The sequence below is a fragment of the Paroedura picta genome, chromosome 5 (assembly GCF_049243985.1).
Source record: "Paroedura picta isolate Pp20150507F chromosome 5, Ppicta_v3.0, whole genome shotgun sequence".
Classification (NCBI taxonomy): domain Eukaryota; kingdom Metazoa; phylum Chordata; class Lepidosauria; order Squamata; family Gekkonidae; genus Paroedura; species Paroedura picta.
In genome coordinates this window covers 86092310-86106887 of record NC_135373.1, presented here as the reverse complement: position 1 = coordinate 86106887, position 14578 = coordinate 86092310, and the positions used below count along the sequence as shown (strand labels likewise).

Sequence of the window (14578 nt, the reverse complement as noted above, 5' to 3'; positions counted from 1 at the left end):
TCGCATAGACTACTAAATGTTTCTGCTTCACATAATCTAAATGTATGTTCAAAATTATAATTTTCCAGAAGGCTCAGTACTGAAAAATGAACAGAGATAGGTATTCAGAGACAGGTACCTCCACCTTGTGGCAGATTTTATACACACTGCTTTTCAAACTGACTTGCTATTTTCAGATACCTTCAGAAAGATTACAAAGTATCTGCCTGTATCTCAGATGAAACCTTGTTCCTGTATTTCTAGTCAAAGGTAACTGAATTGTTATATAACCTTTTTTAAAGAAAGTGATATATATCAGATTTACCACAAAGTGGGATACATGCCCCTGAATAAGCCTCTGTGATATTAAGTGGAATTAATATGGACAGAAGCATGTGGAACCTTATATAAAGTCGGATTATTGGTTTACTCAGCTTTATATTGTCTGTTCAGACAGCTAAGTTAATCAAGAAGTTAAACTAGACCTCACAAGCAGTTTAAATTAGTCAACAGTTGTTGCCAGTGCAAGATCCTGGCTAGAGTTTAAGTTTTTTTCCTGTGCTATTTTCATGCCCTCAACTGTTTTTTTCAGAGATGCTGCTTGATCCACAGAAGGAAGCATACAGATGGATGGCAACAATTTTCAAAAGTCTCACAGCCACTTCTCCCCCAAACGATGGACAGGTCTTTACCAAAAGTCCCCAATTCCAAGAAGTGTTCCACAGACCTACAAAACATGCAGTTCCTTTAAAAGATGGGATGAGCAAGACCCAAAAGCACTAAATGAGCTTGGCAATATTCCTGAATAACTTGGCTAGAGGGGGCCATTTCATTATCGCTTCATGGTCGCCTTTTTCACATGATGTGGCGGGGTGGGGAGAGCACTTACCCTTTTCATTTCCATTTGCATATTGTGGAGGCTTGTTTTTGTCAATGCTATTAAAGCTCTGACTTCTTCGATTTAAATTTGATGCTCCCTGGACTTTGGTACTGCTGCCTGCAGCTGGCACCCTTGAGGGCCCGGGAAGCCTAAAATGGTACAGTCAGAAATGAAATTGTTGTACATTGTCAAACATATCAGATGGATAGTTTTTCAATATACATCTAAAAAGCTGATCAGCATTTTTCCCAGGTAAAACAAAAGTCCAGTAGCAGCTTAAAAAGAAGCAGTAGTTATTTCAGCATGAGCATAAATAAGTATGAATAATGATATTAATTAATGGCATGATTAGCATGAATTCTTTCACCTTGCAGGTGCCACTGGTCTTCTGTTTTGTTTTATTACAAAATCTATTGTACAAAGTCTAAGCCAGAGACCACTCTAGTGTTTTCACATAAGGCAGGGACAATGACCAATAACAAGATTTATGATTAGTTAGACTCAACACTGCTGACAAAAGATCTGCCTTAATATTCACAAAAGGGGGAAGACATTTTACAGGACCAAAGACAAACATATGAGGATCCTTTGCATTTTCCATTCATACTGCAAAAATGATTCAGTCAAACATTCCATTATCTACATTACCCTTTATTCAAATAGTTCATATATTTCTATGAAAACTTTTGTGAGATGCACTGAATGCATTTGAACAAAACAAATTAGGTGTACAGTTTGAGGGTTTTTTTTGTAAAAGAGATATACTGTAGACATGATTTCTTTAACAAAAGGTATACTTGACTGGAGACGTTTATATCTTCTGTTTCTCCAGAGTTTCAGACATTGGTTACAGCTACTACATGATGTGATGAGGAATTCAGTAACCAATACAGTTCCCATGATTATTACTTGAAATGAAAACTCTTGAAAGTGTTCTCTCTGTTCTAGAAGAATACAGTTCAGGCTACATATTTCACTTGTTGGTATTTGCTGCCACCATCTGAAAGATTCTAGGTATCAAAATTAAAATTAATCAAGATGCCAATGTTTGCAATGCGAACAAACGACTTACTACATTATTTGCAATTTTATTTTCTTATTTGGGTCATTAAATTATATGCCTGTCTTAAATGCTGCCCTTAGACATAGATTTCCCCAGTGCACTGCAAGCTGAATTTGGATCACAAAATTGAAAACATCTCCAGCATGAATTGATGATAGGTAACAAGATTTCAAAAAAGAGCCTCTTGTGGTGCAGGGTGGTAAAGCAGCCAACATGCTGTCTGAAGCTCTGACCATGAGGCTGGGAGTTCGATCCCAGCAGCCAGCTCAAGGTTGACTCAGCCTTCCATCCTTCCGAGGTCGGTAAAATGAGTACCCAGCTTGCTGGGGGGTAAAACGGAAATGACTGGGGAAGGGAATGGCAAACCACCCTGCATTGAGTCTGCCAAGAAAATGCTAGAGGGCGTCACCCCAAGGGTCAGACGTGACTCATTGCTTGCACAGGGGATACCATTACCTTTAACAAGATTTCAATAATAACAGTTACAAACAGGAACTACAATAGCTTGGCCACTCGCTCCATTTCAGTCAATGGCACATGAAGTAGGTAGCTGGAAAATTGCTAAACTTTATCATGACCATTTACACTGCCCCCTTGCACTAAAATACATTTTAACATTTAATTCCTTTGAATCATTAACAGGACTTCTTTGACAATTAAGAAAATGAAAATAGGGAGATTGCATTTTGAAAGTTTTTAAAGCAAACACACAATACATATTTAATACATACATACATTATTGCAGCCTAAGCATTAACAATGAGATCTTTACTTTCTGCATGTACCAATATATTCCTGTTCCAGTCATACCCACCCATCCCCATCCCCTGCCAATCATTCTAAACAACCAAGGAAATGCAAAGTGTAAAGAAACAGGTAATAGACAAGAGACATATTTCTGATCAAAGTATCAGACACGCTTATAAATTTATAGCATCAGACAAAGAACAACTGTTAGTTCCCAGACATGATGAATGGTGGATGAGACAAGAGAGCCCATAGTAAATGGGATTCAAGACCTATGACCACAGGTGCACACAACAACTGCACTCCAGTATAGCTCATTCCAGGCTATCACCAGCAGTTAGAAGATTGACTCTATACGTTGGGATATACAATAGATAGTTCATTGTCATCAATGAACTGCACAGATAATACTATGATCAGTTGTCAAAAGATTACCCATAGTTATACAGGCTGTACACAGAAAGAGGGGCTATAGGTAGGAGACACATGCATAGTTTTTCATGGGATACAAGACATGTCTGAAAACAAGACTGGCCAACAATGTAAGAATAGTTATCAGTTTTCCCTTTACATTAAAATGTCAATTTTTCCAAGTAATTGCAGCTCCCCTAAGTTATGAATGTTCCTAACTTGCAAGATTTTCTATTAAAATACATTTCTGATTTCAAGCTGTTTTGAACTGTTTTTCACAATACAAATATTGAAAACACAGAAGCTGCCCAATATATAACAGATTTACTACTCGATAGTAAGATGTATCCGGTTGTTCTATTCCATTTGTGGGTCTATAATTCTGCTACTCCAGGTAAACACTTATATCCAATTTAGCTACTTGAGCTGTGTCAATGAACTGAAAATGCATGACTTTGAATCTCAGATGAAATATCTGCTGCTATCAGCAGAACTCCTTTCCACTGGTAACCAAATTATGGGAAAAGACAACCATAACACACAGAGAAAAATACAGTTTGCTGCACTCTGAACAAGTCATCACAATTGAAGTGACAGACAACCTTCCCTTGTTTGTTAATTCACAGCTCCTTCCCTTTATAGTTCACTATACATCAGCTGAAAAAATTAACAACCTCCATAAAGGTGAGTTCCCATGCCATTAGGCACTTTGTTAAGTACAGGAACAGAAAGTGGCAATAAACATGGGAGGATGTGGTTCTGGAAGGTAAGACTGGCAGAGCCAGCTATTACTTGATTTGCTGAAATGCTTGTCAGTCTTTCTTCAGCAAAGGTGGAGTTGAATGTACTATGAAGCCCCCTTTTAACCTAAGTCTGTCTGCAAATGATGCACTGAGAAATAAGCTTTAGTAAACTAAAACCCTATTAAAGGACTTCCAGTTCATTTGAATCGGTTATTTTACAGGCATTATGCTAAGCTGCAATGTACAAACATGCCTACAGCTATTAAGTGGAACTGTTGTTTTTGTAGTCATGGGCAGGGTTTTTCCAAGGCCAACAGAAAATTCTGCAAAGCTTGCATATAAAATATGATTATAAAGAGCTTAATGTCTACTTTGGTTTCAAGAATAAAATGCCAGTGGGCAGTGACTCCATTAAGATCACTAGCAAGCAATAAATTAGAGATGTTAACTGACCTAGAAGGCTTTTTTTGACTGGTTGCAATTCCACTGTGATTAGACTGAGTTGCATATCTGGCTGTCAGACTGTATGAGAAGAAACAGAGAAATTGAATTAAAGAATTTGTTTATGACATGCAAAGAAAGCACAAACTTACCACCAAATGATGAATTAATGTAATGCAAATAGAGCATGGATAGAAAAACAAATTAATCAAAGAAAGAGTTACATGTAATGTATACAACATGAGTTTTTCAAAGTACAGACTATGGCATAATGCAATGCATTGTAAGAAGAAAGAGGAAGAAATGTTTAAAAATATCAAAATGGTGAACTTTCAACATTCTAATTGTTTCAATAAATGCAATTATAGTTGTGCTAATGTCCCTTCAAAACAATTTCAGGCATTGAACTGCTCTGAATTTTCATGGTGATACATAGACTTTTAGACAAAGGTTAACTTTCAACATTAATTGAGGACATAACCTGTAGTCTTTGTTAAATGGAAAGTCATTCTTCTTGCCTGCTCTGCATTACAGTGACTTCAGATTATCCTATAATGGACTACAAGCTTACTCAAGAAGTTGAATAGGGACCGTGATTTACTGTTATGCCCATTCCAGAATTACCTTTTAGGATTCTTTATAGCAACTGAGAACTGCTTTTGCCAGACATTTCTGTGCAGAGGGAATAATCTGAATGACAAATCTTTAATGTGACATTTTATAGCAAAAGGATCCAATTCCTTGTGGTTATGGAACAAATTTGCTGGCTATGGGAGTATATTTCAGCATGGACAAGGTGGTACTTTTGTTCTATGCACAAGGTATGGTATCAACAAGCAAAGAAGCAAGACAGAAAGTGGTGTGACACTGGCAAGGGACATGGTGTGGCTAATTCTAGGAGGTGATGGTTAGAGCAAAAAGTATGGTATGACTAGACCTGATCTACACAGACAGCTCAGCAGTTGGAAAGCTGGTTCTTGGGTCTTCTACTCCAGAATGCAAGTGGGAAATCACATCATTTAAAGGAACAAAGAACATCCAGGATATTTAGAAAACTAGGACCCCATCCTTCTCCTTCATATATTCTGAGAAGGAAGATGGGAGCAGGAATAGAATAATGCATAACTAAGCTGAAACAACATGCAAAGAAACAAACCCTGACATCCACATGGCCAATGCTAGAAGCAGCAGAGAATACTGCTACAGGCTGCATCTAGAATCTGGATAATCTCCAGAACAGAGAAATCAAAGGTGATGGCTGAAGTACTATTTATAATACAAAAAGGAAATAAATGGGGGGAAACTGACCTAAGGTGAATATTTTGTGTAGATCTAATGGCTTTTGTGTTATATTTTATGGAAACACTGCTGACATTTCATTTGAGGTGACAAGTTCACATTGTTGAAATTTTGACTTGCACGGGTAGCTGATTTTTACTGAAAAAAGGAGACTTGGGGGGGAAAACAGTCCCAGATCCTTATGGACTTCTTGCAGCCAAGTAGTACTAGGACTCATGGCTTTGCAGCAGTAAGAAAAAAAATACAGGCCTCTTGTGAATACTAAAGCTGATACTGAAGGCTATGATTAATTTCAAAAGTATGGATTAACATACTGTCTAATGAAGCATTTCATTGGATAAAGATAGTGTACAAATAATGACAGTCTGGAAAGCCATAAGAGCAAATTCTCTATTTCATCATTCTAGAACAGTCTTTCACTCATATGGCAACTGGCACTGGAAAATCTCAAAACTACTCATAGTCATCAATATTTTTGAAAGATTTTCTTCTTTAATTTCTCATGCTTTTAATGAGTTCTGATCTTTGCAGTTCCTTTTCAATGACATTTATGAAAGCATTATCTGTTCAGTCTCATATATTAAAGTAGCAGAATGATAGACTCAAACAAGTAAACACAAAAGCCCTGTTACTTAAGTGTGGGGGGGGGGGGCGAATCACAGAAAGTAAAGAGCACATATTCTTCAGTAATATATTCACTTTGTGGCTTATGGAGAGCCATAATCACAACTGCCATCGACTATCAGAGCCACATTTAGTTCCATCCCTGGCATCTGAGAGAAGTTTGCAGCTTACCTGTTTCTCTGGCAGCAGTTGTTTAAAGGTAGGATCCACCTATGAACCCCAAAATACACAAGGCAACACCCACTTTCTGAAAAACAGTGCAGGTGTACGGTTGCCAACTCTGAGTTGGGAAACTTCTGAAGATTTGGAGGTGAAGCCTGGGGTCAACTGGGTTTGCGAAGGAAAAGGACCATAGCGAGGTATGATGCCATATAGTCCACCTTCCAAAGCAGCCATTTTCTTCAAGGGAATTTATCTTTGTTGTTTAAAGACCAGCTGTAATTCCAGGGGCAGATTTCCAGATAGTAAAGGTCAGTTCAGGCTGGACTCCATGGCAACATATTCTGCTGAGGCCCCTCTCCCAATTCTTCTCAAATCTCCAGGAACTTCCCAATCTGTAAGTGCAGGTGCCACATTGGCCCATTATGCACGGCCACCGAAACGGCGATTACGGGTCACATGGAAAACGGCACACAGGTTATGCACGGGGCGGGGCGTGGCGGCGGCAAAACCCAGAGTAACCGATTATGCACGCGGCGATCCGGGCGCCGCTTCTGGTTGCGCCTCGGTCGCCCGAAAGCTGCGCTTTCTTCCGCGTTTCGCGAATGCGACTTTTTCGGCGGCATGCACCAAAGCTGCAGCCAGTTGCAGCCGGCACCGTGCATTATTGGTAATTTTAGTCACCGCCATTCCACCCCGAATGTGCGCTAAAACCCCCGTGCATAATGGGTCATTGGGAAGCAGTGCTTGGAAGAATCACAGCTTGCATTTCAAGGAGCCACATGTGGTTAACAAGTCCCTGAATGAATATCACTGTGATAAAACATTCTGCACTAATTAACAATTGATCTCTTTTGAGGGATTTTTAGTTTGATTTCAAAATATCTCGAACTGCATGCACCACTCCTGCTCTTTGCATCAAGCAAAAACTTCCAGTCTGGGAAAATCAAAGCAGGGTAGTAGCAGGCTTCAATAGAAGGAGGAGACATCTTGAAAGTATGTCTTGAAAGTATGCAACCAGGATTAACTAAGGTTAGGTACTTGTGTATTTATTTATTTATTTATATTACTTAGATTTCTATACCACCCATCCCAGTAACCTGGCCCTTGATGGTGTTCTTCTACCCAATGGGAATGTTGGGCAAGTCTAGATACAAATGCCCACTCTGAAGTCCTCAGGCTGCTAGAGTGCTTTATGTACTTGACAGAAAGCAAAGCTACTCTCACTCACACCCAACTCTGCGAAATGGATCACTATTCTTTCTTTTGGGGGCATAATGCCAGTAACAATGGAATCCTAGGAAGGTCTACTCATAATCTTACTCAGGTATATGCATTTATTTAATGGGGGGTTATATTCCACCCTGTCTTCGAAAACTCAGTGGAGTTCATTCCCAGTAAAGTGTTCTTAGAAAGGAACTGTAACTCAAGACCTACAAAACTAGAAGGAATTCTGATTCCATTCTTTAACAGTTTTCATTTAGCATTCAAAGCCAGTTATTTTATGCTTTGTTTATTTTAAGTGATTATTGTTTCTTTAACTATTTAAGAATTCTTATTCTGGCAGTTTATAAAACATGCTTTACAATATTGGGGACTTCTTTCCTGTTCAACATCATCTGAATAATGTGTCCTGCTAATTTAAAAAGCCATTGACAGGAATCACAATCCTAGTGTTCTGCTTAATCAAAGAGCAAGTAATAATTAAAATATGTTTAGGAATCCAGTATGAAGATATTCATAGAAAATTTAAGCCTTTCTTTTAGCATCCCTGATATTAAGGGAACACATTAAATTTCCTCTTATTAATCAAGTAGAGAATGCTTTCTCAGAAACTCTAGATAAAAAATATAGTTGACTATTATTTACTAGAACCACATATGATAATAGATGTGGTTAGACCAGGGGTAGTCAAACTGCGGCCCTCCAGATGTCCATGGACTACAATTCCCAGGAGCCCCCTGCCAGAGAATGCTGGCAGGGGGCTCATGGGAATTGTAGTCCATGGACATCTGGAGGGCCGCAGTTTGACTACCCCTGGGTTAGACAATAGGAATCATATATAAACCATTGCAAAGAATAATTTCAAAGGCAGCAAGAATATGGGTTTCATATCCCAGCAGTACCCAGTGGAGTTAACAAGATTTGTTGTTGTTGTTAGGTGCAAAGTCATGTCCGACTCATCGCGACCCCATGGACAATGATCCTCCAGGCCTTCCTGTCCTCTACCATTCCCCAGAGTCCATTTAAGTTCTCACCGACTGCTTCAGTGACTCCATCCAGCCATCTCATCCTCTGTCGTCCCCTTCTTCTTTTCCCCTCAATCGCTCCCAGCATTAGGCTCTTCTCCAGGGAGTCCTTACTTCTCATGAGGTGGCCAAAATATTTGAGTTTCATCTTCAGAATCTGGCCTTCTAAGGAGCAGTCAGGGCTGATCTCCTCTAGGACTGACTGGTTTGTTCGCCTTGCAGTCCAAGGGACTCGCAAGAGTCTTCTCCAGCACCAGAGTTCAAAAGCTTCAATTCTTTGACATTTGGCCTTCCTTATGGTCCAACTTTCACAGCCATACATTGCAACTGGGAAGACCATATAGCCTTGACTAGATGCACTTTTGTTGGTTCTGTTTTTTAGGATGCTGTCTAGATTTGCCATAGCTTTCCTCCCCAGGAGCAAGCGTCTTTTAATGTTTTTGCTGCAGTCCCCATCTGCAGTGATCTTGGAGCCCAGGAAAATAAAATATTTTCACTATCTCCATTTCTTCCCCAACTATTTGCCAGAAATTGAGAGGGCCGGATTCCATGATCTTCGTTTTCTTGATGTTGAGTTTCAAGCCAACTTTTGCACTCTCCTCCTTCACCCGCATCAAGAGGCTCTTAAGTTCCTCTTTGCTTTCTGCCCTTAGAGTGGTATCATCTGCATATCTGAGGTTGTTGATATTTCTCCCTGCAATCTTGATCCCAATTTGTGACTCATCTAACCCTGCCTTTCTCATTATGTGCTTTGCATACAAGTTAAATAGACAGGGCAATAGTATACAGCCGTGCCGAACTCCTTTCTCAATTTTGAAATTTTGATACCCATTTACAGAAGACAAAGTGTTATGATGACCATGGGGTGGATCATCCATGGGGTGGGAAGGCTGGGCTGGTAGCAGCAGGGCAGTGGGACTAATCCCCGCTTGTGCACGATGTTGCCACCATCCCAGCCCAGAGGGTATTTCCCCACCCCTATGATGGTGGGATATCCCACCATTGTGCAGTGGGACCGGCATACCTCGTGCCCCCTTGCTGCCACCACTGCTGTGAGGCATCGTGGACCCTTCCTTCCCTAGAGCACACACACCTTCATGGCAGACTGTGTGCACTACAGAATTCTGTCCCCTTTGTTTCACAGGAAGCAGTGGGCATGCTGTCCCGTTGCTAGAAACCAGCAGAGGCCCAGCACAGCCGCCGCCATAATTGGTCAAAGTGTAACAAAAAATGGAAAGAAAATGGCCTCAATTGGTCAGCATATTTTTTTGTCTGAACTGAATTGAAAACTCCTGCATGACAACAGAGGAGCCCATTTAGAGACAGTATTCTGTCCACAAATGTATGCATGCCTCTTATTGGTGGTTAAGATAAGCTGCAAACTCTATACTCCAGTAACGTAGATTTATGATTTTCTTTCTTTTTGTGAAAAATATTTTTCAGTCCAGTCATATATTTGTGGTTCCTAAATATATCTGTCAAACAGATGTCAGTCTCATACAGTAGCACACTTGACATTTCATTCTAGGTTAGAAAAAATAACGAATGCTACACTATGTTTTATGGGCTTCACCATTTAGCTGACAGAAAAAGTGTATAGTCATTTCCTGCAGATGGGGTGATTTTACATTATTTTGCTTTAGGTGAGCATTTCAAGTCTCAGCTGCTGTGACTTCTTGTGGTTTGTAGGAAAGGTCAAGAGACAGTCTTGAACACTTGACATTAGATTCCAAATGTTGTTTTTGTGGTTCATGACACACTGCTGGCTATTGCTCTTGAAATTCTGCTTCTATGCATTTATACCCAACAACAGAACAGGACAACTTCACAAATATACCTATCAGGTGAGAAATCATTTTTTAAAAAGCCACAATGAATATTACATTTTATGAGACAGAGATATTAAACATCCATATAATCATACAATCTTTTGTTAGACTGCCAAGAAACCATAACCATCACCCATTCTAGACAGCTGAGCAATAACACATTACTTATATGTGAAAAATACAATCATCGTAGAGTGAATATGGAGGAGTATTAGAAACACAGGTAATTGTTCCTCAAATTTTACTCTAGTCGACAGGTAAGCAAATAAGAATACAGAAGTAAGCAAAAGTGACAGTAGAACTGCAGCTCAAGGAGCTACATGACCTTCAGTAGATCTTAATAAGAAGGACTGGTTTACAGGTAACTCCTTTCCTTGAACTGCCATGTCCCTACTATTCAGAGAAACTCCCTTGTCATTTCTGCCAAAATCATTAAGCTGTTAGATATCAGGGGATATCTAAACCCATACCAAACATACTTCTACTTTACCTAAAAAAGGAAAAAAGGAAAATTTCATTCAAATACGAACAGCAGATATGCTTTACAATTAGCTTACTTCTATCTCTATTTTTATTTTTTTTTTATTTTATTACATTTATATACCGCCCTCCCCGAAGGCTCAGGGTGGTTTACATCATAGATAACTGTACATATAACTCAGTATACAATAACATAATAATAACTATAATATTATGAACAAATAACATAATAATAACTATAACATTATGAACAATAGAACATTGGGAAGAACAATACCTCAGCGCTTACTGATGGGCCAGTGGGTTTGGTTTATAAAAACATCAGAATATAAAGAAATATTTTTATTAACATTAGTTTTTAATGTCCAATGTACTCTAGTATAAGGAACCTCCACAGAAGCTGTACTCACTTGTTTTATTAAGATATATGCATCTCATCCTTTTGAATTTATAAATTTCCTAGTATGATTAAGAGCATTCCATAACAATAAAGAATACCAATTAAAATCTAAACAAAATCAAACAATCACAGAATACAAACTGAAGAGCCCCAGTATTAAGTGTAAATCCCTGTGTTTTGCCAGATTAACTTCCTCTCCAGTGCCTCCAATGCTGATGCAGTGAAGCAGTCTGTCACTGATTGGTCAGGGCATCAGTTCAAAGACAGCCTGGTTCCCGGTTGCCATTACCTCACAAGACTTATTTTTGCCCTTATTTTGGGATCTGTTTTAAAGTGACTGTGCTCCAAAAGCCCCCACTACTATGAGCAGAGTTTTGCCTCTTGAATTTACATTCCCCTTTTCATTCTCTGTGAGGCTGCTGCCTATCCCCCCCCCCCATGCTCCTGCAGGAAAATAATGATAAGCAGCCTTGTGCTCCACTTGTCCCTCCCCTGGTTCTGCAAGGCTTGCAAATGGGAGCTCTTCTACTAGGCTTTCGGTCAAGGCAAGTGAACAAGTCACCAACCACCAACCAAAGCTCAGAGGCCCTTCCCATCACCCACTGCACTAATCAGGAGGGGAAAAAAGAATCACAGTGTAGGAAAAGGTGAGCTACTGATTGCTGAAAACTAACTGTTAAATTATAAACTGTTTTGTCTCATGCAAGTACTCATTGTTCTCACGGTTAAAGATGTTATTACATATTTAAGCTATGATGTTTATTGTATCACATTGTATTATGAAAGTTTCTAATGCGAACCACCCTGAGGTGAAAGGGGGGTGGTATATAAATATAATTAAATACATAAATAAATTTTATTTTAGTTGGCTTTGACTATAATATTGAAGGATTTTAAGCAGCAGTCTATGATAATGTGCAGGTTTGTGTTGTACAAATGTTCAAAGGAAAAAAGGGTTTATAGGTAGCCTGGATGTACACTGTGCTTCTTTAGACTGGCTTTTGTGGCTGATCTCTGAGCACTGTATGTTCAAGTCAGCAAAAGAAGATGTAAAAAAATCTACCAACAAGGATTCTCGCCCCTTATGTGGAACAGCCACATAAGAGGTGAGAATCCTTTACCCCTGCCCACTCCCCCCTTACATATCACTTCCCTGTCTCTGGTCGCTCCCCCCTCTCAGACACAACACACCCAATCTCCCTCCCCCCACTCCCTTTCTCTTCTTACCTTTAGGGCTCCTGCAGCACTGTGGCTACCTCCTCGGCTGGCCTGGCCTGGCCTCTGCAGGCACTGCCTCTGCTGCTTGGCTAGCTTCTGCCACCGCAGCTGCCCTGGCCTCTGTGGCTTGGGGCCCACACTGAGGCTCGCTTGCCACTGCCACCTCCACCAGTCTTCCAAGGCTGCTCCTGCTCTCCAGAAGGTGGGAGCAGACTCAGTGGCGGTGGCAGCTGTGCCAGAGCAATGACCAGGCCTCAGGGCTGGGCCTTGCTGCTCTGGCACCACTGCTGCTGCTAAGGATCGTCTACTGGCATGCTCCCTGAAGCAGGACAATGGACATCACATCCATTATCATTTCTGTTATAGGGATTGCACCAGTAGATGTTCCACATCAAAAAGAATGGAGTAAAGTGAGGGAATGGTTGCTTAAGAAGCTATTATTTGATTCAAGTAGTATATGATGCAGTTCAAAGTACACATGAAGTATGCATAAAGTGATGTCTTTAACTGCTTTGTTCCCTGAAGCAATTCTGAAAACTGAAGGCACAACTTTTAAAAATTAAAAAGTTCCTGCTGCAAGAATGTCAAAGGAAGCTTCCACTCTCACCAACACTGCTCAATAATCTCTGTGACTCTAGTGCATCATTCTTGCCCTACTAGAAGAGTTAATGCATGAAAACCAAAATGCAGTTTGATCTTTGCTGAGTTCTCTTTAGAGAAGACAAAGCAATTGCTAGCCACATGGAGTTCATCATTCCATTGGCTACTCCTGAGAATGTAACAAAGTAAAAAAAATGCAGGGAATCAACTGTGGATAAAAAAAATTGCAAGTAGCACACTTCAAATTTTAATGAACTAACCAAACCCAGCTGTCTCTTAAGCAGAAACCACCATTCCTGTATATGATAATGTTAGTTTGTCTGCCATTTGGAAATCTGCTGACAGTTCCCTGAAATAAGTTACTAACTTAACTGTGAATGAGTGAGAACTTCAATGTACATGTGTTTTCTCTTAGTATCTGGATGGTTGAAAGATCATCAATATAGCAAGCGTAGATGTATGCTGTGATGGTGAATTCAATTTAAAAAACACAAAACATTTGACTATCATTTACTATGGACAGAATAGTAATTGTTACCTGGGAATAAGCCCCATTGAACTGGCTTTCTCAAACAGTAAAGGTAAAGGTATCCCCTGTGCAAGCACCGAGTCATGTCTGACCCTTGGGGTGACACCCTCTAGCGTTTTCATGGCAGACTCAATACGGGGTGGTTTGCCAGTGCCTTCCCCAGTCATGACCGTTTACCCCCCAGCAAGCTGGGTACTCATTTTACCGACCTCGGAAGGATGGAAGGCTGAGTCAACCTTGAGCCGGCTGCTGGGATTGAACTCCCAGCCTTATGGGCAAAGCTTTCAGATGACTGCCTTACCACTCTGTGCCACAAGAGGCTCTTCTCAAACAGTACTACACTGCAAAAATACTTTAAAAATATTTATCCTAACTCAAAGCAGAAAAAAACAGAATCAAAGGATGATTATCGGAGGAAGGAAAATTAGGAAGACGAGAGGCTGGCAACATCATCTGGGGAAAAGGAAGCAGGTAGTGTCTTTCTGCATCTACATGAACTTTAGAAAGTGATTCTAGTGCTGAAATCCAACTAGCTCCAGCTGTCCCCATTCTATTTCCTCTCTTTCTGCTACCTCTTTAAAAACATATTGACACAAAAAGTTTTCTGTTATAAGTTTGGTATAGTGGTTAGGAGCACATGACTTCTAATCTGGCAAGCCATGTTTGATGCCCTACTCCTGCACATGCAGCCAGGTGACCTTGGGCTCACCACAGCACTGATAAAGCTGTTCTAACCGAGCGATAATATCAGGGCTCTCTCAGCCTCACCTACCTCACAGGATATCTAATACAGAGAGAGGAAAGGGAAGGCAATTGTAAGCCACTTTGAGACTCCTTCTGGTAAAGTGGCATATAAGAGCCAAGTTCTTCTAAATCCCCACTCAGGTTAGGGATGAGAAGACGGGGGAGGGGCGGTCAGAAAAAACA

The 14578-nt window shown here is 40.2% G+C and overlaps 1 protein-coding gene across 14 annotated transcripts in view; it reads right to left on the bottom strand.

Moving 5' to 3' along the window:
• The window catches only part of NAV3 (neuron navigator 3), a 548360-nt gene that overhangs the window by 151373 nt on the left and 382409 nt on the right, over nucleotides 1-14578 (bottom strand). For 12 of the 14 annotated variants that reach the window (XM_077338887.1, XM_077338888.1, XM_077338889.1 and 9 more), the window contains 2 exons: nucleotides 4277-4345; nucleotides 869-1008 (listed from right to left, as the gene is read on the bottom strand). In XM_077338887.1, coding sequence (XP_077195002.1) covers nucleotides 869-1008; nucleotides 4277-4345 — 209 coding nt within the window. The remainder of the gene's footprint in view (nucleotides 1-868; nucleotides 1009-4276; nucleotides 4346-14578) is intronic. The other 2 variants (XM_077338882.1, XM_077338891.1) reach the window with 1 other exon arrangement.